We start from the raw sequence: 25,874 nt of genomic DNA, 5'->3' as shown, positions 1-25,874 counted from the left end.
GGAATAAAAAAGGATCTGTAAGCCCTGCTTTTGGACAATCCTCACCGGAAGTTTGATATCACAAAGCCTTTGTGTGCCGGAAGCCACAATCCCAATTATTACTTTTCTTTCTGACTGTCTCTGCCTGCCTGCCTTCTCTTTTTCCTTCCCTTTCTCACCATTTTTGTCCAGCTCCATTCTCTCTCTGCATTTCTCTCTAGTTGAGGTTTACAGCTATCAAAGTCATTCCACCCAGAGGAATTGTGAAGAATGGTGGGATGGCTAAGCTGTGTTATCTAGAGAAATTGTGAAATCGTACGTCTGGGGAGTTTTAAAAATAGTGTTAATACTGATGCCTGCGGGCAAACCCAGGTGGAGTTCCCTCCTGCAGCTGGGACCTGTGCTGCCGCTGCTCAGGCTGTGGGTGTACCACGCGCGTGTTCCTCTCATCACAGGCGATTTCCCTGCATGGGTTCCAGTTGAGGGAAGACCCGGGGCATGGTATTCTCTTCATTTTGGTGGTCTTCATCATCCTGCCTTTGCCCCACGTGGCTTACCCTTCCTGTTTGTTCGGGCTTTATCCGGAGTGGGTTTGTTATATGATAATGAAGAAGGAATTATTGGGGACTGTGAAATAAAGGGCTCCAAATAGCTTCAGTGTTTCTATTAAATATCTCTCAGAGACTCGCCTATCAGGCACTGGGTCAGGGCTAGGTATTTGACAAAAAATAAGATACATTCTTCTTTCCCAAGATGCTCCTTGTTGACTGGAGGCAAAGACCAGCCATATGGTTTGTGAGGCCCTGCACAAAATGAAACTATGGGGCTCCTTCCTTGAAAGTTAATAAGAAATTTATTTATTTTTATTTTTTATTTTTTGGACTATATATGGTAAGAGTATGTAATTAGGGTACTCAAAAATGTCAGGACTTAATTGAGGCTCAGCATATAAAAATAAAAGTTTATATGTAACAAAAATTGAAAAGACATTTTTAAGATTTAAAAAATACATTGGATAGTAGTTGGTGTAAGAATATGCTCTAAGAATGGGGATAAAAACTGTGGGGCTGCCTCCCCTCCATACCAACATTTCATCACAGATCTTAGCTGTAAACAAGCAGAAAAATGATGCAATCTCTGACATAATTAAAACTGGGTAAACCACAATAGGTGTGTACTGGCAAATAGTTTGTCAAGTATTTGTCCAGGTCTATTATAGTTACTGAGCAAATGGATTGGCATGAATAGTTATGTCCCTAAGGTGCACATCATTAAGAGGTCGATAGGTCTTCTCATTTATTGGTAACTTCTCCAATTCATCTAGAGTTTCCAGACCATCTATTACCCATGTCAGTCCATCTTATTTAATCCACTATCATTCAGCTCTGTTAGTTGTTGTGAGATGCTATTTTTCCAAATACTGTGTATTTCATGTCCAAATGTGGCTGCTTGCCATAGGGGATGAAGAACTGAGATCCATTGGTGTTGGGGCCATTATTAGTCATAGATACAACACCTCTAACGTTGTGCTTAAGATATTCACTATATTCATCCTCAAACTTCTTGCTCCAGATACTGCTACCTCCTCTTCCAGTACCTGTTGGATCTCCTGTTTGAACCATGAATCCTTTGATATTTCTATGAAATATACATCCATTGTAGTAATTACTGGCACAAAGAGCCAAGAAATTCCTACATGTCTTGGGTGTTCTCTCACAGAAGATTTCTATTTTAATATCACCTACATCTGTATGCAATGTCACAGACATTTTTCTTCTTGATGGCTTAAATAGTCAGGAAGGACTATTTAATATCTCACTCTTAACCGGACATGCTCAAAAATAAGTCTTTATGCAGTATGGTTTGCACAGCCGTTGTTAAAAGGGGAAAGATGCAACCACAGATGCCCACATAGGTCAACTGGTTCAAAATGGTGATTTTTTTTTTTTTGGACTAGCGGAAGTTGAGCGCGGGACTAACAGAGAATGGCCCGGTACCTTCTCACCTCCTTCCTCCTTTCTTCTTATCTCAAACCAAAACGTCTAGAACTGTCATTTATCCCCACCCACCTGAAATCTGGCCGCGAAAAGGAGCTTTATTAACAACGACACTGGGACGAGAAGCATAACCCGAAACTACCTCTAAGGGTGCCCCATACTTCGCGGTAAAACGAACAGAACCACGTCCGCCCGGCTCCTTCCCCCAACCCAGAGCCGCTGCGCCCCTAATAAGAAATCCCCAACAATAAAAAAAAAATAATAATTAAATGAAATAACACAAGCGTGCACACACACACACACACAAAAGAAATTTAATATTTGATAGCAGAGCACTAAGGTAAGTGTGGCCTTTTGAGTGTGCAGAACAAAATCTCCTGGTGCTCTCCTTGATAGAATTGGCCATGTAAATAATTTTAAGGGTACAGTTCAGCGGCATTAAGTACATTCACAATGCTGTGCAATCGTCACCACCGTCTATCACTTAAACTCTTTTCATCCTGCGATACGGACGCTCGCGTCCATTAACAACTTCCCTTCCCTTCCTCCTCCGGGTCCCGCCAACCACTGTTCGACTGGAATCGTAAGGTGGTTCTATATTTCATTTTTGGAAGAATAGCAGATATAGTTTTGAGGTTTCTAGCGACCACGGTAAAGAAGGAAACAATAAATCAGATGACCCACAGTGCTCCCAAGGTAAACATGGACCAACTGTTTGTGAGATGAGAGAAAACTTCCTCCCCTGGGTACTTGTAAAGAAAGTGTTCTGTCATGTATTGAATACCACCATTTACAACTGCCTTCGAGTACATGTAACAGCTTTTCCTGAGGCTCTTCGGTGCAACTTACGGAATACAGGATGCCATTCGGGGCATGCGGACAACATGGTCCAGGCTTGGAGTAGGGCTGGATCCTCTTAGATGAAAATTCAGAGGAAGAGAATGGTTAGCAAAGGAGAGGGGAACTAAGAAACGTATCTAAGGAGAAAAGAGAGTTTTCCTTAAGAAAGCAGTGTTAGCACTTTGCAATTTAGAAAGGAGCATCCCTGCCCCCCCAATAATCTCTTTATTTCTCTCCACAGTGCACCATTCTGCTGATTAACCATTGCTTTCATAAACTTTGGCCCTTCCAGCTGCCTTACCGCTGCCTAATGTCCTGCACTGAGCGCTCTCGCCCGGCAGTGCCTACCCAGCGCTTTGTTTTTATTAGAAATTCTCCTTCCCTTCTCTACTGAGGGGGAAAAAAAGGGAAATTATACCCCTGAGCTTGGCAAGGCCATAAAATGGCAGAGATTCCTGAAGAAGACGCCCTGAACCCCAAGCCCCCGGCGCCGGTGCTGTAATGAGATGCATGACCACAGCAGGTGATAATAACCGCAGAGCCGGCTCCTTACAGCTCCCGGGGGATTTGGGGCTGTCAGGAGTGCGCTGTCCGCTGACATCCGGGGGGGCGAATGGCCTCAGTGGCTGCAGGCCCTGATTGGGGCAGTGAAATATTGCTGGCAAAAATTAAAAGGTCCCCGTGTCAAAATAATTCATGATATGCATATCTTCCATTCTGATGAAACGGCTGATATCTGGATTAGCAAGATAATAAAACTGATCAGGCTACAGTTAAACAATTTAAGTTGGAGAGCTGTTCATTTTGTAGGTGTCACTTGTCAGATCAAGGGGTCAAAGCAGAATGAAAGGCTCTCCCCAGTAACCTTCCCATGATGTGGGTCTGGAGTGTTCTTCATGATTTGTCCAAAGTTTTCATCATCTGGCTGCCGACTAGCATTACTGCGGCAGGCTGTATTCTGACATTCAAATCCCCGGAATGACAGGCTATTAGGAGAGGAGAACAGGCTCCTCATACATTAAGCATCGTATCTCTGACCTGTAATGTGAACTGATAGTGATATTGTAATTGAGTGAGTCCAGAAAAAAAAAAAAGAGAGAGAGAGGGAGAGTCTTTATTAAAACATGGAAATAGAAAGCAAAGCATTTGTATTTCTGACGATTTGTGGGTTTGTAAAATAAGCTTTTTGGTGATGATTTATTTTCTATTTCTATAAGGCGGAGGGGCATGCACAGTGTTCATTTGGTGGAACAGTTATTTAAGATAACAGCAGCTCCCCCAGCCTCTCCACATGCTGAACAGGCACAGATCACAAGAGATTTGTTCAATAAACCGCAGTAGCTTTAAAATGGATGGAATGGACCTGAGCATACCTGGAGGCTGGGCTGCCTCTCAGGATGTTTACATGGTGGCTCTGGGGGCACACCCTGCTTCCTGGCACCTCCACTCTCCTCCGTAAGGGGAGGGGTGCCTTGGTCATCGGTGTTAGGGATGTCATTGTGGGGAAGTGTCATGCACTGAGTGACTAATTTAATGTACATCAACGGGGTCTCAGGTGATTCCTTTCAAGCCTCTCAAGAAATACGCTGGTTTCAGGGAGCAAGAAAGACAGGCCACTGAATTTGGGGGTAGGCGTGGAATTCCCGAAATAGACCGATTCTTTGGCTACCTATAGAAAGTCGGTGTTGTGTGTACACGAGTGCATGTCTGTGTACACACACATGTGTGTATGGGAGCGCACACGGGCAGCACATGTGTGTGTGTACATGTAATATGTATACAAATTTGGGTTCTGCCACTGATTTCATAGAGGGAAGAATTGCCAGGAAAAGGTTCTAGCGGAGAACACACACTCTACCAGGCATCAGTTAGCTGAGGTTCTGTAATGAATTTTAGCACTGAAACCATTAGTGACCATGGGCAAGTTAACCAACACATCCATCTGTAAAATGGTGATGACCATGTCCTGGTGCTCTGATGAGGGAGAAATGGCGTGATGAGCGTAAGGCCACTGTGAGCGGCTCTGTGAACACGCAGTACCACTGTTAACAGGGACAGGCCTGTTGATGCTTAGCCCATGAAAACGTAAGGGTTTATCATATCTACACTTACTAGAGATTGTCAGATAGCCTTCAAAATGTGAGGTGAACGCATCTTATAAAAATACCCCAAGTGAAAATACAGTTATATTCAGCCTTTGTTTAGTCCTCACTATTATATAATTATCTATTTTTCATTTTGTAAACTTTTCTGGGGAAAAACTGTGTGTGCAGAAGAGACATCACAGCCTTCGCCAAAACCGAAGATAGTAAATATCATTCTTCTCATTTTATAGATGGTGGTATAACAAGGGTATTCTTAAATGCCAAAAGCAAGTTAGCAACGAGAAAGTGGAGGCAAGGATGATACAAGATTTTTGGCTTGAGAAGCCGGGCGAGTGAATGATGGTGACATTTTTTACAGATAATGAATGCTGGGATAGAAAGATAGTTTTGGGGTATAAAACTCTGTTTAGGACATATCACGTTCGAAATATCTATCATGTTATATATTGTTCCCTGCCATAGTTTAAGGATGCTTGAATGACTTACTTTTATATTCACATAGTAAAAATGTTATAAATGAACTAAGTTACAAATGCGATACAGGAATTTAGTGAAATAAAGTACAAACAACGAATTAAGAATTTGCTTAAATTCAGCAAACATATTGAACATTTACATGAATAAGGCCTTGTGTATAAGGGATACATAAATAGCTCTTGGAGTCCTCTTTGTGAGAAGAAAACAATGTACAACACTAGAGGATAATGAACAGTGTGGGTTAAGGTCACCAACAAATGCTTCCTAGGGGAGCCTCATTTAGAAAGAGACCAAGGAAGGTGGGTGATGGATGGGAAATACAAGGGCATTGCAGGAAAAGAAAACATCTTGTGTAACTACTTCGAGCATGCATCTGAATGAAGGCCTATCAAGTACGAATTTCCAATTGCTGTAATTAAGTAGTAAGTAGAGACAGAAGTGAAGCAAAGCTGAAATAATAGAAGAAGAGCTAGTACTTTAGAAATTGCTGTGTGCAGTGGTGTAGATATGACCCATGTGACTACCTGCATGTAGTCATGGGTACTAGATACTTTAAGGCAAGCTAAGTCAGGTTATAATTCAGTGAGAAAACTCCCTCCTATAAACAAACCAATCAAGTTTTCAGTTACCAAGGGATTCCTGGATGAAAGAGTAATGCCAGGTAGTGGGATCTAGGTAGTCAGAGCCCAGCTCTCCACGCCCCGTTTGTGAGGATGTGTACACATGGTCTGTGTCAGGAGGAACTGGGGAATCGGGCAACAAAGCATTCGCATAAATGTGGTAGTAAATGGAGTACTTTATGTGCCTATGTATTTTATTTGTCTGATACCACTGTTGTAGCTAGAAGTAGTTTTTGCTGTGTCCCAGGCTAATGGAAGCCTGGGAACCCAGGAAGCCCTGGTTCTGTCAAAGCTACTTAGGTAAGTGCTGATATTTTAAATTATCAATCCAGAGAACTTGCTAGCTGCAGTGTGGTTCAATTTCTAACCTTGTTTCCAGTTTTGGGGTTATTTTAGATAGAAATTTATGTAGGATTAAGGGTTGGGCTTATATTAGATGAAAAATCAGTATGATCCCACTGCCCTTATCTTTTAAAAAATAATTTATAAAAATTAAAAAAATTTATTTTGATATGTTCAAGAGGTGTCATCAACGTCTGTTGTGCTTATGTGAAAGAGAGAATGAAAGGAGGGAGGAAGGGACAGCTCTGACACTGTCACCTCGTCTTACTGTGGCTGAGGTGCTCCTAGGGGAGGATCCTTTAGAGTAGCTGGTGAATTTCAGAAGCGGTTACTTTCATTGCCATCAGCACCAGATGAATTGAGACTAGCAACTTCCTGAACTGATATATTCTAGTGTTTATTTACAGGTATTTGTAATTCCATAATAAGTGAAAGTAAAGTCGGAAAAAAAAAGGTGGTACTGAATTAAAGTTGGTAAACTTTGTCTGTTTATGTTGAAAGTAGAAGAAAATTCTGACTTATAGATCCTACAAGGAGCAATTTAGATAATATAGCCATATATATGTTGCCTATAAAGTTACTTGCATACTTTGAGTGTTGAAATTATTTTTCATTTTCAAAATAGTGCTATTTATTCTTTTTTTTTTTAGACAGAGTGTAACTATGCTACCCTCGGTAGAGAGCTGTGATGTCATAGCTCACAGCAACCTCCAACTCCTGGGCTTAAGTGATTCTCTTTCCTCAGCCTCTCGAGTAGCTGGGACTACAGGTGCCCTCCACAACACCTGGCTATTTTTGGTTGTAGTTGTCATTGTTGTTTAGCAGGCCTGGGCCCGGCTCGAACCCGCCAGTCTCAGAGTATGTGGCCAACACTCTACTCGCTGAGCTACGGGTGCTAGACAGTGTTATTTATTCTCTTGTAACCATTTGGTTTATCAAATACACGCAATGCTCAGATCAGATATGAAATCTTTTATTGGGTGTTCAGTGTAGATCAGTGACTTTTTGGTACTATTGATAAAATTTCTACGAACTCTGATTATCACAGTTGTAAAGCATTTTAGGACTTTTTTGTATGGAAAGTAAACTGGAGAGCATTTTGAGAGGATCTAATTTTGTGTCAAGTAGTTCCCTTAAAGCAGACCTTTGGGTGCTCCTCCTCACCAACCATTTTTTGAGATAATATTATCTTTATTACTTTACTACTCCATTTTCTTTAATCCCATAAGAGATGGAAGAAAACACTTCTAGACATGTATCCTTCACTCATCAGAAGGAGAACAAACTGGGAGAAAGAGCCAAGGCTGTTTAGGATTGTGGTTTGCAGTGGTCTGAGGGATGATACAGCTTAACCTGATTTCATAGAGATAGCTTTTATTCTGATATTCATTGGATGAAGAATTTGTAGCATTTCAAACAAAATAAATGAGGCACCACAGGACTTCCTTTCTACTGGATGTTACAGTGTGGTGGTTAAAGCCTGTGCTCTGAATCTGACAGTCCGCGTCCCCATCCCTGAACCATCACTCATTAGTCATGTGAGCTTGGATGGGGTGCTTACATCTCTCTACACTTCCACGTCTCTATCTGTAAAAGGGGAAACAATAACAAATAGTAATTCTCTCCTAGGGTTTGTGTGAGGGTTAAACTAGTTCATCAACACACTGAGATGAGGGCGAGCCAATACTCTATGTTGACAATTTTGTATTACACGTTTATTGTTCTCATTGGCTCCTGGTGAGATAGGGCTTTTCTTTTAAAATTCAGGGTTGGGCGTCAGCTATTTGTGACACAATATAACACGAGCATTATTTTTTAATGAATGCAATATTAGCAACACTGTTAAACATCTTTGGGCACTAAGATAAAAGTTTTCTTATAGATCAAACTCTAGGATGGAAGTGTGAATTGGAAGGACATGAGGAAGATGGTCCTTGAGGGATGGGGAAACTGTTCTGAGGGTTGTGGGCAGGAAAGACTCCAGAAGGAGCTATTAGGTTTGTTAGTGGACATTCCTAGCAGTGCTGGGACGTGGCCGAGTCCCTTCCTGGGTCCGTCCTTCTTCAGGAACCAGTGAGTGGAGTGGACATGCGATTCTGGGTCTCACCTCCAGGGGGCGATACCCACAGCATAGGCCGTTTGTCTGTACCTTGGGGTTTTTCTCTGCTCCTTCCTCTGTCCTTCTGAGACACATTGTTTTTACAGCCCATCTAATTTGGGTGTAAGCTTGGCCAGCCTCGTTGTCATTTGAATATATATAATTTCAGCATTTCACACAATCTGTAATTTATTTTATTGACTTTCTAATAAATAGGGGAGAAAAGCTCTTGTTTCCATATGGACTGTGCATTTTGGAGAAGCTTCTAGTGTCTCAACACTAGAGCAAATCCGCGCTGGCTCATTTTCATCCCTCCCATTTGATGTTTATGTGTCTCTCCTCTCCTAATTTTTCATTAGAATATAATAATAGTCTGAGGAAAGGGCGATTTGATATGTGATATATTTCATTATGTTCTTATGGTAAGGGTAGCGTCTAAAGTGGGAGAGCATCACTAATTTTTCGGCACAGTAATTTATTCTGCAGTATTTAAATGTTGTAATTTTCACACGGAGGCACATGCTGCCACATCTATCTTCCCCTGGACCAGTCTGTCTTGCTCTTTCCTTTTCATCTGTTTTGTTTTTGCATATTTTTTTCATAAATTCGACAGATGGCCTCTTGATGAATCCTTGATAATACTGTCATGTAAAGCAGCTAAGACTAGAAATCATCTCGCAACAATTTTTCATTGCAAAGAGAAAATTGAACAGAGACAAACATCACTAAGTCCCTAACAACAGCCACAAAATATCTACTTCATGTAAATAAAGAGGACAGGCTTGCTTCCTAAGGCTTTTGCACAAATGCCGGCGTCCTTTTAAAGTCCTCTGAATATTTTATGTTTGTTTTGAGCCCCCTTCAAGCCTTGGGCTGCTCGAGATTTGTGAGTTTTCGTATTCTGAACATTTGTACAGCCCTCTTTGCCTCATCCTCTCTCTTCTCCGGGAGCCCCTCCTCTTTGGGGCTTCATAATTGTGGATCAGGTGAAGTTTGCGTCCCCTCATTTCAAGGTCATGCACCAGTAGGACCATTTTCCTGACTCAGAGGGCACGTAATTTCACAGCCGTGTACTCCTCATTAATCCCCCTGAGTGGGGGCTTGAGAAGTTCCAGATCACAGGTTTGTTTTTGTCTTGTTCTCTGACTCGGTGCTTCACAAAGGGATTAGATTAACCCCTTTGATTGTATTTATATCTTACTGGATTAGGTTAGAAGCAGAGCCAATTCTTTTGCCCTCTCTCCTTCCCCCTTACACCGCCCCTTTCCATTTCCTGTCCTCATATTCTTTTCTTCCTATTTAATGAATACGTTGCAGTTCGTTAAAGAGAGGCTTGTAGTAAATACAGGGAATTGTTCATTTACTGGTGGTAATTGTAGCTTTCTCCTCTGATACATAGATGCATGTGCACACACACACACACATCTATCCTGTCCGTGAAGCCTCCAGGATTATCATGACGAGAAAAACATGCTGTTGTCCAAGGAGGGGTGTGACCTGAAGGTCATCCTGTCTGAATAAACTATCTCAAATTTAGAATGTCCCGAGCCTGGAACATTATTATCTTGTTTCTCTGTGCTGTGGGCTTCTAAGGTGAGTAGTCACAGAATCTCAGACAAGACTCTTGCTCATTTTTAAATAGCTCCTTTCTCCTTGCTTCTTTTCTCTGTCCTTGTCCCAGGCTCTGACAGCCTCCGTGACTCCTAGCGAATGTTAGAGGGACCCATCTGGGCCTTTATGATTTCTCAGGATGCATCCATCCATTGTGAGCCTTGTTTGGGGGTGCTGAGATTCCGATCCTTTGTGATGGTGGCCCTAACAACTTCGCTACACCCGCTGCTTTGAAGTACCCGCTAATTTACTGTCTGCCTCTGAGGTAGCCATTACTGCGCCCATTTTACAGAATAGGAAAACAAGCTTCAGAGAGGTTAAGTGACTTGCCTGATGTGCACATTATATTAGAAGAGTTGCAGCCAGGATTGAACCCTATCTCCCGGACCTCACGGCCCTCTTTGTGCCATTCTACTTCTTCAACTGATCAGCTCTTCTCAGCTCCAAATTTAAAACTTTCAAGTTTACGCGGATGCAAATGAAAACTGTTCTCCATTTGGATAGGTGACTTTCCTTTTTTCTCTTTCTTATTCCTTTGACAACAAACACGAGCTGGAAATAATTTCCATTTTAGAGAAGGAGGATATTAACTCCTGCCCTGGCAGCTGTCCTCTGTTCAGGTGGCAGTGGAAAGCGCTGATTGAGAGTGTCAGCGCCGGCTCAGACAGCCTGGGTTTGAACTCTGGCTTCTCCAATTACTATACTTCTCCGTGTCTGGGACATGGATTGTTGTGAGGAGAAAAAGTGAAGGCACGTAAAGCGCTTTGGAAGGTCTCCGCCAAGAAGTCGCAGCATTGGTCTCTGGTCTCGTCGTTAGAGGTATTGTTTGATGGCCTGCCGGGAAAAGAGCACCAGGAACAGAATCAGAACAAAGCCTGATTTCCTTAGGCACACGGGAGAACCCTAAAGCCACCTGCGTGAAAAGTCCTGGGAGGGACTCTCTGCAGGATTGGAGTTTGGGTTGGGTGATTCTTTTTTTTTTTTTTTTTTTTTGAGACAGAGCCTCAAGCTGTTGCCCTGGGTAGAGTGCTGTGGCATCACAGCTCACAGCAACCTCCAACTCCTGGGCTCAAGCGAGTCTCCTGCCTCCACCTCCCAAGTAGCTGGGACTACAGGCGCCCGCCACAGTGCCCGGCTATTTTTTGGTTGCAGCCGTCATTGTTGTTTGGCGGGCCTGGGCTGGATTCAAACCCACCAGCTCAGGTGTATGTGGCTGGTGCCTTAGCTGCTTGAGCCACAGGCGCTGAGCCTGGGTTGGGCGATTCTAAGGAGGGTTTAAAGAAGGTGAGCTTGGTTTTGGGTGGAGTGCTGTCAGGAAGCAGCTCAATTTGATGATGGGATACGTTGGTATGGAGAATTAGAGTAGGATTAGAGCTGTCATTAGCAAAGAAGTAGAAATCATGCACCTGGGGGAAAGGTCTGGATATTCAGCATCCCCGGCTCTGTCTCATTCCAAATGCGGCTGCAGACAGGCCTTGTCTCTGCCCCTGTTCTGTAGCCGTACAGCGACTGTCTTAGTTTGTTTGGGCTGTGTCTTAGTTCATATCTCTGTTGCTGTAATCGAATACTGGGGACTGGGTAATTTACAAGAAAAGAAATGCATTTTCTGCAGTTCTGGAGCCTGGGAAGTACATAGTCAAGGGGCTGCCTCTGGTGAGGGCCTTCTTCCAGACCGGCAGGAGGCTGCGCATGGGGAGGGCTCATAAGAAACGGCCAAATTGGCTTTTATAGCAGACCTGTTCTCATGATAACTAACCCACATCCTTGATAACCCATTCATCCCTTAATCCATGAATGGGCCCTTATGACCCAACCTCTCTCCAAAGGTTCCCCCCTCTCAACACTGCTGCACTGGGGCCAGGCTTCCAACACATGAACTCTTCGGGGACACTTTCAAACCACAACAGGCAGCACTAACAAAATATCATAGACTGGGGGCGCTTACAAACAACAGCAATTTAGTCCTCACAGGATTAGAGACCAAGAAGCCTGAGACAGTGGTGTGGGCAGGTCTGCTGTTGGGTGAGGACACTTCCCTCATAAATAGCCACGTTCTCACTCTGACCGTGCATGGCGGAAGGGGTGAGGGTGCTCTCTCAGGCCTCTTTAATAACACCCTTAATCCCATTCAGGAGGGCTCCCCTCCTACCACCCAACCCCCTCCCTAATGCCCCACCTCCTAATAACCATCCCAGGCGGGGAGACAGATGCTGAAGACTTCAGTGTATGAATTCAGGGGAACACGAACATTGAGACCATGCAATGACTGTATCTCATCACCACCTATATTCCCTGTTTACGTGCAATTGTGAACATAGTGGCTTTAGAGGGCAATCGGAAAGGACTTTTTATAAAAACCACTTTCTCACTGATTAGACACATTCTCTAACATTAAAAAAAAACCCGGGGTATATTTCATAGTACATACAAAGTGCCTTGCTCTAAGTTTTAAATGTAAACAACGCTGTGAGGTAGGTACCCTTTTTATTATCCTCATTTTAAGATGAGAGACTTGAGATGGCAAGAGGTGGGGGTGGGTAATTTGCTGGTGGCTGGTGATCGTTTCTGTCTAGCAGCTGCTGTTTCCTCAACCAGAGCTTTTTAAGTATCAGGCAATTTATATCAAAAGCAGCGGGTGTTCCCTATGGGCTTGGGGAGTTCTGATCGCCTCGCTTGTGACTGAAGCTTCCTCTCTGCTATTTGGCTTGTATGCAATTTATGCTCTTCTTTTCTTTGAATGTGCATGTGGGTGCTGGGCAAGGCAACAAACTTCCCTCGTGGCCTTGGGTCACAGGCTGGGAGGATTCATTGGCTCTGGGGACTTCGGCAGGGTTGGTTGCATGACATACCAGGCGCTCCGGGACGAGGTTGTTATGGCGAAAAGAAGTGGGAGGTACGTTGGGAAGCAATTGGACAAAATATTGTATTATGGACAGTATTCATGATATTGGCAAGACAATAAAGTTTTCTAAAATACTGCAAGTCAGACGGGGGTCTAGGTTTTCTATTTCACTACAGGGAGGCCCTGACTACTGTGAGTGGAGAGGGCATGGGTCGTGAAAATGAAATGTGGAGAGGACACACAAAATGTCATAGGAAACAAACTGGAAAAATTTTCATTTTAAAAACTAGTGTTCAGTAATATAACAAATATTCACTGGAAGTGGAATATATGCATGGAATTGTGACAAGTCCTGGGAATACAGTAGTCCTCCCTTAAGACCCCCGTGAATGCCTGAAGCCTTACATAGCACTGAACCCAGTTGTCCTCTGTTTGTGTTTTTCCCCCACAAACTGAATACCCTTTTCATCTTCACTAGTAACTTACCTGTACTATGGCCTTCACTTTTGCAGTTTCAGGTGTGACAGCAATACTAGCATGCATTTTTTTGTTCTTCAAAATTTCATAGGTAGAAGATTCATTCTTATCATAGATCTTAGCAACCTCAGGATTTCATTTATTTTTTTCTTTCTTTATCGAGAACGTTCAACTTTTAACTTAAAGACTGCCTCCAACAACTTTTCTTTCTTTTTTTCTTTTCATTTATTTATTTTTTTATTAAATCATAGCTGTGTACATTAATGCAATTATGGGGTACAATGTGCTGGTTTTGGTAACAGCTTTTCTTTAGCATATCCGATTGCTAGCATCACTACTCTTGCACTTTGGGTGCTATTACTAAGTTAAATGATGGTTCCTCAAGCATAAGCTTCGAGATGCAGTGAGTCATTCTGATTACTGAGCTTCTCCCAGTGACAGCACCTACCTGGGCCTGGAAGGATTCATGCCCGGGGGGAGACACTGTGAGATAGTGCAAGATTTCATCATGCTGCTCAGAATGACACACAACTTAAAACTTATGAATCATTGATTTCTGGAATTTTCCATTTAATATTTTCGGACTGTGGTGGACCATGAGTAACTGAAACCTCAGAAAGTAAGGTTTCCCAGCACGTGCGGTAGGAACATTTTTCTGTGCCAGACCAGAGAAGAGTGTGGGGACAGAATGGGTGAATGAGCCTGGCCTTCGAGTCGCGGGGTGTAAGAGAGTGGGGAGTCGAACCCGGGTCTCCTTGCTTCCAATTGAGGACTTCTCCTTCCACAAAAAGCGAAACTTCAGACAAAATTCCAGAATCTTGGGACTCTGGTATTTTCATTTGCTTCTCCCATCAACACATGTCTTACCAATTCACATATTTACTAACTACATGTAGCTACTATCTCTTTAAAAACAAATTAGAGCTTCTTTTTTTTTTTGTATTAGATAGGCAATGTTTGTACATAAACATGTACTTTGTTTACAGCCCCAGCCATGAGATTACAGAAAGAAAAGAAAGGGAATGGGAGTGAGTGGTGGTGCTACATCCCAGGTTGGGAGTCAGCTGTTTGTGCCTTTTTATAAATTCGGGTTTGAAAAGCAAACTCCAGAATTCTGTTTTCCCCTCAGGTTCTTTGCCCCCAAACAGGGAGAGAGAGTTTGTTTATGTTCTTTTGCCCACTTAAGAATTTTTTTAAATTGATAAATACATTTTTTAAATGTTTAAATTTAAAATTTTTAATTTTAAAATGTAGTAAGTTTTGGGCAGCGCCTGTAGCTCAAAGGGGTAGAGCGCCGGTCCCATATGCCAGAGGTGGTGGGTTCAAACCTAGCCCCGGCCAAAAACCAAAAAAAAAAAAAAATGTAGTAAGTTTTTTAAATTTATTTATCAATTTTAAAATATTCTTAAACGGGCAAAAGAACATAATAAATATAAATTTATTAACAAAATAAAATTTTAAAATTTATTTATTTATTTATTATTTTATTGTTGGGATTTCACTGAGGGTAGTATATGTGTTTTTGTTAAGGCAAGTCATTGAATCATTCTGCTTCTGTTTCCAACTATTGTTTTTTTGGGATATAATAAAACTGTAAATATTTGATCGATACTATTTCTGTGAGAAACAACTACTAAGCATTTTGGAGGGGAGTTTGCAGATGCACGAGGCAAAGGAGACAGACTCTGCTGTTGGACGGGACGCTGCCCTCTGCTCTGTGACCCACGTGGGGAACGGCTGGGCTGCGATCATGGGACTTATTCCTAGGATGGTACTACAGCCGGCTTGCTTCATTTATGAGTTCACATCTGGTGGATCTGTATTTGAAGAAGTCATCTTTTGTAAATCAGCCTTTATTTTTCCCCCCTTTTTCTTGGGGTGAAGCAGAGGGAATAGAGAATGTTTTCCATAGCTCATTTATGTGGGCAGTACTACCCTAGCATTGTGTGTGTGTTAAAATTCACATCTTTCCATTAGCAGGAACTTATTTTGCATTATCTCAATTCCTTAGGGGTTGAGTTATTCCATTTATAATTAATTTTTTTTTACGATTTATTGCTCAGATGCAATTTCGCCTTACAGAAAAGCATCTCATTAAACTCTCATCCCTCCCACCTATATAATCTTGAATTTTTTTTTTATTTTTAATATCTAAGAAGCCCCCACTTCCCAGTACAATGACTGGTGATTTTGTCCAACAGGAAACCAGAAAAATTCCCACATTCTGTAGCAATTTCACAACTAGCACAGGCATCAGCTGCTTGTAGCTGTCCCTTTGGGACCACAAAATCAAACAGCAATATCCCTGATATGGACAAAGCCTGGGCTTCAATTATTCAGCAAGAATCACAGTTGTGGGGAGAAAGCAGCCTGCCAAAGTGGACTCTGCACAGGCCTGGGAGGGGGAAAATGCTCATTTTAGTTTAGATGCTGCCCTGATGCCTCGTCCTACTGGTGGGACCTTTCTGTGTCTAGGTCTTTGAATGCATGCTCCATTGCACGTAACTCTCAGTCATATTGCGAAGACTATATGGAAAATGTCTCTCTTGCATGCTGGTCAGGCAATCACTGCTTTCTTTCCCTGTTCAATTGTTAGGGCTAGAAAGCTCATCACCTCCAGGGAGGCAAACCCTGGTCTTTCTCCCCTGGGCGATGAACGAGATACTTTTCTGTAAGGCGCTGAATGTCACTTTCCTTCCAGAGCCACCCGGCCCTAGAATTGGCGGTGCCTAACATCAACCTGTCTGGACATAAACGTGGCATATTTGAGTTTGGCCCCACGGGAATTTGTGCTGAGCAGGAAGACAAGCATATGTTCCAGTCCGGCTTCTACCACTTACCTTTTTATTATAACTTGTCCAAAATTGATATACATTTTAAAATCAACATCTTTGCGTGCTGTCATAGTTAAAACTTTTTTCTTCCTTTACTTTTTTAATTTATTATGGGTACAGAATAGCTATATATCATTACAGGGCACACGTGGTGTTTTATTTGTTATTATTTTTTTTAAGACAGAGTCAGTCTAGCTCACAGCAACCCCAAACTCCTGGGTTCACAGGATCCTCCTGACTCAGCCTCCTGAGTAGCTGGGACTACAGGCAACTGCCACAATGCCTGGCTAGTTTTTCTATTTTTAGGAGAGATGGGGTCTTGCTCTTGCTCAGGCTGGTCTTTAACTCTTGAGCTCAAGGGATCCTCCTGCCTCAGCCACCCAGAGTGCTAGGATTACAAGTATGAGCCACTGCACAGACCTCCTGTGATGTTTTGATACACAATATAATGTGCATTAGTCAAATCAGGGTAATTGGGATATCCATGACCTCAGGCATTTCTTTGTGTTAAGAACATTCCAATTCCCCTGTTGTAACTCTTTCTTTTTTTTTTTTGTAACTTTTTTTTGTGACAGAGTTTTACTTTGTCGTTCAGTAGAGTGCTATGGCATCATAGCTCATAGCACCTCAAACTCTTGATCTCAAGTGATTCTCTTGCCTCAGCCTCCCAAGTACCTGGGACTACAGGCACCTGCCACAATGCCCAGCTGCTCTTGTAACCCTTTACACTCATTAAAGTAAACCCTAACTTATTGTAGATTACAGTCCCTTTATAGTGCTATCAAATATTGCTCATTCTATCTAACTAACTATATTTTTGTAAACATTAACCATTTCTCCTTTAATCCCCCCTCCCCCCACTACCCTTCCCAGACTCTGGTAACCATCATTCTACTCTCTGTCTCCATGAGATCAATTAGTTTTAATATTTAGCTCCAACATATGAGTGAGAACATGTTGAGATTTGTCTTTCTGTGCTTGGCTTATTTCACTTAATTTAATGTTGTGTTCTCCAGTTCCATTCATGTTGCAAATGACAGGTATCATTATTTTTGTGGCTATATAATATTCCCTCATGTATTTGTACCACAATTTCTTTATCCATTCATCTGTGGATGGACACTTAGATTGATTCCAAATCTTGGCTACTATGAATAATGCTGCAATAAACTTGGAAGGGCTGATACCTTTTTAATATACTGAATTCCCCTCCTATGGCTGTTTCCTCAGCAGTGGGATTGCTGGGTCATATGGTGATTTTAGTTTTAGTTTTTTGGGGAACCTCCATAGTGGTTGCAATAATTTACATTCCTACCACTAGTGTCTGAGGGTTCCCACCACTAGTGTCTGAGGGTTCCCCTTTCTACATATCCTCACCAGCATTTGTTATTGCCTGTCTTTTTTATAAAAGCATTCTAATTGGGGATGACTTTTCATTGTAGTTTTGATTTGCAATTCTCTGATGACTAATGATGTTGAGCATTTTTTCATATACCTGTATGTCTTCTATTGAGAAATGTCTATCGAGATACTTTGCCCATTTTTAAAAATTAGATTTTTTTATTTTTTCCTATTGAATTGTTTGAGCTTCTTGCATATTCTAGTTATTAGTCCCTTATCAGATGGATAGTTTGAAAATATTTTCTCCCACCACATCACAAAAGGCCAAAGCTGCAGATGCTGGCATGGCTATGGAGAGAAGGGAGCAGGTTTGCACTGACAGTGGAATGCAAGCTAATACAGCCTCTATGGAAAGAAGTGTGGAGAATCCTCAAACAATCTCATTACTAGGTCTCTACCCAGAAGAAAAAAGAAATCATTTTACTATAAGGACATTTGCATTAGATGTTTATTGAAGCTGTATTCACAATTGCCAAGACGTGGAATCAACCCAAGTGCTCATCAACACAAGAATGGGTTAATAAACTGTGGTATATGTATACCATGGAATATTATTGAGCCATAAAAAAGAGGGAGACTTTACAGTTTTTGTATTTACTTGGATTGAGTTGAAGCACATTCTTCTTAGTAAAGTATCACAAGAATGGAAAAGAAAGCTCAGCACCTGTAGCTCAACCGCTAGGGAGCCAGCCACATACACTGGAGCTGGTGGGTTCAAACCCAGCCCGGGCCAGCTAAACAATGACAACTGCAACCAAAAAATAGCCGGCATTGTGGCAGGTGCCTGTAGTCCCAGCTACTTGGAAGGCTGAGGCAAAAGAATCGCTGAGCCCAAGAGTTGCAGGTTGCTGTGAGCTGTGACGTTAAGGTACTCTACCCAGGGCAACATAGTGAGACTCTGTCTCAAACATAGTGAGACTCTGTCTGAAAAAAAAAAAAAAAAAAAAAAAGAATGGAAAAGCAAATGTCCAGTGTACTCTATATTAATGTGAAACCAATAGATAAACAACTACACACCCACATGAAAGAAAAACATAGTTGAATTCAAATAGTGGGGGGAGCAACAGAAGAGAGATGGAGAAGAGGAGGGAGATTGCTAAGCTCTCACCTACGGGGCTCAGTGTAACGGTATACAGCACACCCCTGAGTGAAGGTCTCCACTACAACTTGAACTTTACCTAAGAAACGCTAATAATATAACCTGATCATTTGTATCCTCAAATTAATCTGCAATTTTAAAAAAAGTAAAAATTTTTTTCTTCCATTCTCTGGGTTGTCTCTTTATTTATACTTTATTTTATGTCTGTTTCCTTTATTGTGCAAAACCTTTTCTGCTCAATTGATCCAAAAATTGCCCAATTTTGCTTTGGTTCCCTCTGCTTTAGAGGTATTACTTAAGAAGTTGTTGCCCAGACCAATGTCCTAAGCATTTCCCCCAGTGTTAGGATTAGTTTTTTTATTGCTGTAAAGAATGTCTTTGGTATTTTGATGGGGACTGCATTCAATCTGCTGATTGCTTTGGGTAGTATAGACATTTTAATGATAATAATTCTTCCAATGCATGAGCTTGGGATATCTTTCCATTTCTTTGTGTCCTCTTCAATTCTTTTCACCAATTTTTTATAGTTTTCATGATAGAGATTTTTCACTTCTTTTTAAGTGTATTTCTAGGTATTTTAGTTTGTACCTATTGTAAATGGATTGTGTTCTTGGTTTCTTTTTCAGATTGTTCACTGTTGGCATGTAGAAATGCTACTGATTTGCTTTGATTTTGTATCCTACAACATTGCAGAATCTGTTTCTTGATTCTAATAGTTCTTTTATGGAGTCCTTAGGTTTCTGTAGATATCATATCTGCAAACAAGGATGATTTAACTTCTTCCTTTCCATTTGGATGCCCTTTCTTTCTTTCTCTCCAATGATTGCTCTCGTTAAAACTTCCAGTACTATGTCGAATAACGATGAATATCAGCACGACGACAGCCATGGTTTGTTATATATGGCTTTTATTATGTGCAAGTAAGTTAATTCTGCACTTAGTTTTTTGACTTTTTTATCATGAAGCAATGTTGAATTTTATCAAATGCTGTTACAACATTAATTGAAATGATTACATAGTTTTCGTCCATCATTCTGTTGATATGACGTATCACGTTGCCTGATTTGTGTATGTTGAGCTATCTTTGTATCCCTGGGATGGATCCCACTTGATTATGGTGAACAATATTTTGTTGAATCAGGTCTGCTAATCCTTAATATTTTATTTTTGCATCTATGTTTGTCAGAGATACTGACCTGTAGGTTTTTTTTTTTTTTTTTTGTCCTATCTTTGTCTTGTTTTGCCATCAGGGTGATACATGCCTCGTAGAATGAGTTTGAGAATATTCCCACCTTCTTATTTTTGGAATAGTTTAAGAAGGGTTGGTATTAGTAAGAACTAAACATTTGGTAGAATTCAGAAGTTAAGCTATTGATTCCTAGGCTTTTCTTTGATGGGAGAATTTTTACTATTGCTTCCATCTTGTTACTTGTCATTGGTTTATGCAGGTTCTAGATTTCTTCTTGGTTCAATATCAGTTGATTGCCTATGTCTAGGAATTTGTCCATTTCTTCTGGATTTTCTAATTTATTGGCATATAATTGTTCATGGTAGTCTTCCGTGATCCTTTGACTTTTTTGTGCATCAGCTGTAATATACCCTTTTTCATCTCCAATTTTATTTTTGTGGTTCTTTTCTCTTTTTTACTAGTCTGGCTAAATGCATGTCAATTTGGTTTATCTTTTCAGAAAAATAACTTTTCATTTTGTTGATATTTTGTATTTTGGGGGGGAGGTTTACTTTTATTTATTTCTGTTCTTATATTTATTATTTCTTTTCCTCTACTAACTTTTGGGTTTGGTTTGTTCTTGTTAACAAGTTCTTTGAGCTGCATTGTTAGGTGGCTTATTTGAAGCTTTTTTGACGGTTATTTGAAGGTTTCCACTTAATAGTCTATTATTACATCAGAGCTCCTGTGTGTGTTTTTTCCTTTTTCTTGCTTCTCTTAGGATCTTTTCTTTATTCGTGACTTTGGAGCTTGATTATTAAATGCTCCAAGGAAGCCTTGTTTGGGTTAAATCAACTTGGTGTCCTATGATCTTCTTGTACCTGAATATTGATGTCTTTCTTTAGGTTTGGAAAGTTCTCTCTTATTATTTCTTCAAGTAAACTTTTGCCCCCAATCTCTCTTTCTACTTTCTCTTTGTGGTCAAAACTCTTAGATTTTAAAGTAATTTTCTAAATATTGTAGGTGTGTTTCATTCTCTTTTTCATTCTTTTTTTTCTTTTTACTGTATTTTCTAATAGCCCGTCTCTAAGAAAACTAATTCTTCTGTTTGGCCAATTCTGTTGTTGAGAGATCATGATGCATTTCTCAGTTTGTCATTGAATTCTTAAAATCCAGAATTTCTACTTTTTAAAAAATAAAAAAATTAATTTAATTTCTGATAGGCTTCTGAATACCTTTTCTGAGTTGTCTTGACATTCATTGAGCGTCTTCAGGACAGCTATTTTGAATTCTTTGCCTGAAAGGCCAAATATGTCCATCATTCCAGGTTTGGTCACTGGTACCTTATTTAGTTTATTTAGTGTTTTCCTGGGTGTTCTTCATGCTTATGGTTGTTCATTGATGTCTGGGTGTGGAAGAGTTAAGTATTTATTTTAATCTTCACAGTCTGGACTTGTTTGAATCCTGCTTGCGAAGGCTTTCCAGATATTCAAAGGGAATTGAGTGAGTGTTGTGATCTAAGTGTTGGTCATTGTAGCTGCATTAACACTGTACTGCCCCCAAGCCCAGAAATACTGTGACGCTTGCAGACTCCAGGGGGTCCTGCCTTGGCGGACTTGGGTAAGATAAGGGAGAATTGCCTGGATTACCAGGCAAAGTCTCCTTCTCTGAGCGGGGTTGCTGGAGTTGGGAGAGAAATCACATAGGCACTCTCTCCTGGCTGCCAGCACCTGGTCAGACCTGAAGCCAGCCCAGTCTCACCCAATGCCCCTGGTGACTGTTGCTTGGCTACATCTGATATTATTCAAAGCCCCAGGGCTTCACATTCAGCAGGGGGTGAATCCTGCCAGGCCTGGGTCCTTCCATTCAGGGCAGTATGTTTCCTTCTGGCCCAGGGTTGGGTCTAGAAATGCTGCCTAGGAACTGAGGCCTGGACTTAGTAGTTCAGGAGTCTGCCTGGTGCTTTAACTGTGGCTGAGCTGGCACCCTCGTTGCAAGTTCTCTGAATTCTTCCCTTGCCTTTCCTCAAGTAGAAGAAGAATGTCTCTGCACCGCACTGCCTGCAGCTGGGGAGCGGTGACGCAGGCTTGGCCTCCACTGCTGGTGACTCGTCCTGTCATGTGCATCCCAGGTTATGGGCAGTAAGCCAGCAGAGCTGCAGGAATTGCCCAAGGGTTGCAGCCTTTATGGCCTGACTGCTTTATGTATTTATTCTAGGTCCCTGGCTGCTTTATTGTGGTTATGTGTAAGAAAATGTCCTGAGACACAAATAAAATATTTAGAGGTAAAGTGTAATGGAATTTGTTCCCAAAAGTCTCAGCAAAGTAACTGTAACACACATGCCTATGCACACATACCTGTACTTATGTATGGAGAGAGAAAAATGTAAAGTAAATATGGTAAAATGTTAGACATTGGTGAATTAGGATGAAGAGTTCATCGTTTTGTTCACACACCTTTTTTGTAAGTTTCCTATTGTTTGAATTTTTTCAAAATGAAAAATAAAAAAAGGCTTACTCTTTCCCCACATTTTATACATTTAATTCTAAAATTTTCTGAAGAAGAAAATGAAAACTTTCTATAATTAAAGTTAGATTTTCACTGGAAAAGTAACTGTTTACCAATTCAATATAGATTACCTTTGAAGCAGTGATGTGGATTATAAAATAGGCCTACAATATCTGGAGCAGTCATTTAAACTATCACTATATTGGCCTCCAAGAACTTTAAGGTCCAGTTAACTAAGAAAAAAAATCCTTCTTTTTTAAAAATATGTAATTAAAAAAATATGTAATTAAAATCTATAAATGGTCACCGTGGATAAGGAACTTTCTCCAAATTCTCATGCATAAGTCAATTATTTGAATGCACTGTAAAACTCTACTGATATAATACCCTTTCTTAATAAGGAAATTTTTATTTATTTTCATTTTTATTTTTTAAAATTCAGATTAACCTGAGGGCACACACAATTAGGTTACATTGTTTGCATTTGTGAGGTAAAGTTCCAGTTGTAGTTGTGTCCCTCCACCAAGAAGGGTGCTGTGCATTGTTCCCTTTGGGTGGGAACTTGCTGAACCCTCTCCCTCAGTTTCTTTTTTATTTATTTATTTATTTATTTTTTATTGTTAAATAATAGCTGTGTACATTAGTGCAATTGCCTGTACCCATTCTAAGATGCACCATAGATGTGGCCCCATCCGTTACCCTCCCTCCACCAAAACCTCCCCCCTCCCTTCCCCTTCCTTGGCCCTTTCCCCATAGTCTTGTGCTATAGTTGGGTTATAGCCTTCATGTGAAAGCTATAATTTAGCTTCATAGTAGGGCTGAGTACATTGGATACTTTTTCTTCCATTCCTGAGATACTTTGCTAGGAAGAATATGTTCCAGCTCCATCCATGTAAACATGAAAGAGGTAAAGTCTCCATCTTTCTTTAAGACTGCGTAATATTCCATGGTATACATGTACCACAATTTGCTAGTCCATTCGTGGGTCATGGGCACTTGGGCTTCTTCCATGACTTAGCAATTATGAATTGGGGTGCAATAAACATTCTGGTACAGATGTCTTTGTTATATTGTGATTTTTGGTCTTCTGGGTATAAACCTAGTAAAGGAATTATAGGATAGAATGGCAGGTCTATTTTTAGGTCTCTAAGTATTCTCCAAACATCCTTCCAAAAGGAGCGTATTAGTGTGCATTCCCACCAGCAGTGTAGAAGTGTGCCCTTTCCTCCACATCCACGCCAACATTTCTGGTTTTGGGATTTTGTTACGTGGGCTACTCTTACTGGGGTTAGGTGATATCTCAGAGTAGTTTTGATTTGCATTTCTCTGATGATTAAGGATGATGAGCTTTTTTCATGTGTTTGTAGATTTTGCGTCCGTCTTCTTTAGAGAAGTTTCTCTTCAAGTCCCTTGCACACCCTGAGATGGGGTCACGTGTTCTTTTCTTGTTAATATGTTTGAGTTCTCTGTGGATTCTTGTTATTAGACCTTTATGTGAGGTATAACCTGCAAATATTTTCTCCCATTCTGAGGGCTGTGTGCTTGCTTTACTCACTATGTTCTTGGCTGTGCAGAAGCTTTTTAGTTTGATCAGGTCCCAGTAGTGTATTTTTGATACTGCTTAAATTGCCTGGGGAGTCCTCCTCATAAAATATTCACCCAGGCCGATTCCTTAAAGAGTTTTCCCTGCACTTTCTTCAAGTATTTTTATAGTTTCATGTCTTAAGTTTAAATCTTTTATCCAGTGAGAGTCTATCTTAGTTAATGGTGAAAGGTGTGGGTCAGTTTCAATCTTCTACAGGTTGCCAGCCAGTTTACCCAGCACCATTTGTTAAATAGGGAATCTTTTCCCCACTGAATGTTTTTAATTGGCTTGTCAAAGATCAAATAATGGTAAGTAGCTGGATCCATCTCTTGGTTCTCTATTCTGTTCCAGACATCTACTTCTCTGCTTTTGTGCCAGTACTATGCTTTTTTGATCACTATGGATTTATAGTATAGTCTGAGGTCTGGTAGTGTGATTCCTCCTGCTTTGTTTTTATTGCTCAGTAATGTTTTGGCTATTTGAGGTTTTTTCTGATTCCATATAAAACGAAGTATTATTTTTTCAAGATCTTTAAAGTATGACAATGGAGCTTTAATAGGAATTGCATTAAAGTTATATATTGCTTTGGGCAGTATGGACATTTTAACAATTTTGATTCTTCCCAGCCATGAGCATGGTATGTTTTTCCATCTGTTAACATCTTCGGCTACTTCTTTTCTTAGAGTTTCATAGTTCTCTTTGTAGAGATCTTTCACGTCCTTTGTTAGGTATACTCCCAAATATTTTATCTTCTTTGGCACTACTGTGAAAGGAATAGAGTCCTTGACTGTTTGTTTGGCTTGGTTATTGTTGGTATATATAAAGGCTACAGATTTATGGGTGTTGATTTTGTAGCCTGAGACATTGCTATATTCCTTGATCACTTCTAAAAGTTTTGTAGTAGAATCCCTAGTGTTTTCCAGATATACGATCATATCATCTGTGAAGAGTGAAAGTTTGATCTCTTCTGACCCTATGTGGATACCCTTGATTGCCTTTTCTTCCCTAATTGCAGTGGCTAAAACTTCCATTATTATGTTAAAGAGCAATGGAGACAATGGGCAACCTCGTCTGGTTCCTGATCTAAGTGGAAATGATTTCAACTTAACTCCATTCAATACGATATTGGCTGTGGGTTTGCTGTAGATGGCCTCTATTAGTTTAAGAAATGCCCCTTCTATACCAATTTTCTTAAGTGTTCTGATCATGAAGGGATGCTGGATATTATCAAAAGCTTTTTCTGCATCAATTGAAAGAATCATATGGTCTTTATTTTTAAGTTTGTTTATGTGTTGAATTACATTTATAGATTTACGTATATTGAACCAGCCTTGAGACCCTGGGATAAATACGACTTGGTCATGGTGTATAATTTTTTTGATGTGTTGTTGGATTCTGTTTGTTAGGATCTTATTGAGTATTTTAGCATCTATATTCATTAGTGATATTGGTCTATAATTTTCTTTTCTTGTTGGGTCTTTCCCTGGTTTGGGGATCAAGGTGATGTTTGCTTTGTAGAATGTGCTGGGTAATATTCCTTCTTTTTCTATATTTCGGAAGAGGTTTAGTAGTATAGTTCTTCTTTAAATGTTTGGTAGAATTCTGACGTAAAGCCATCTGGTCCTGGGCTTTTCTTTTTAGGAAGATTTTGTATAGTTGATGCTATTTCAGAACTTGATATAGGCCTGTTCAACATTTCCGCTTCGTTCTGGCTAAGTCTTGGTAGGTGGCGTGCTTCCAGGTATTGGTCGATTTCTTTCAGATTTTCATATTTGTGAGAGTAGAGTTTCTTGTAGTATTTGTTAAGGATTTTTTGAATTTCTGAGGGGTCTGTTGTTATTTCATCATTACCATTTCTGATTGATGAAATTAGAGATTTTACTCTTTTTTT

At 40.6% G+C, this 25,874-nt stretch overlaps 1 protein-coding gene across 1 annotated transcript; it reads right to left on the bottom strand.

Moving 5' to 3' along the window:
* Positions 1-1,198: 1,198 nt before the first annotated feature.
* On the bottom strand, positions 1,199-2,177 carry LOC128563778 (peptidyl-prolyl cis-trans isomerase-like 3). The gene is made up of 2 exons (XM_053559235.1): positions 1,390-2,177; positions 1,199-1,325 (listed from the first exon to the last, which is right to left on the bottom strand). The coding sequence occupies exons 1-2, from the start codon at positions 1,746-1,748 to the stop codon at positions 1,199-1,201; spliced, it is 486 nt and encodes a 161-aa protein (XP_053415210.1). The 5' UTR covers positions 1,749-2,177.
* Between the last annotated feature and the right edge of the window lie 23,697 nt (positions 2,178-25,874).

This window comes from Nycticebus coucang, chromosome 13 (genome assembly GCF_027406575.1).
Source record: "Nycticebus coucang isolate mNycCou1 chromosome 13, mNycCou1.pri, whole genome shotgun sequence".
Taxonomy (NCBI): Eukaryota; Metazoa; Chordata; class Mammalia; order Primates; family Lorisidae; genus Nycticebus; species Nycticebus coucang.
The sequence above is the reverse complement of the archived record's forward strand: the minus strand, read 5'-3'. Positions and strand labels throughout refer to the sequence as shown.

Coding starts and splice junctions, on each gene's coding strand:
- LOC128563778 (XM_053559235.1), bottom strand. CDS start 1,748: ATGTCTGTGACATTGCATACAGATGTAGGTGATATTAAAATAGAAATC. Junction 1,326..1,389: donor AAATACACAGTATTTGGAAA/AATAGCATCTCA, acceptor TGGACTGACATG/GGTAATAGATGGTCTGGAAA.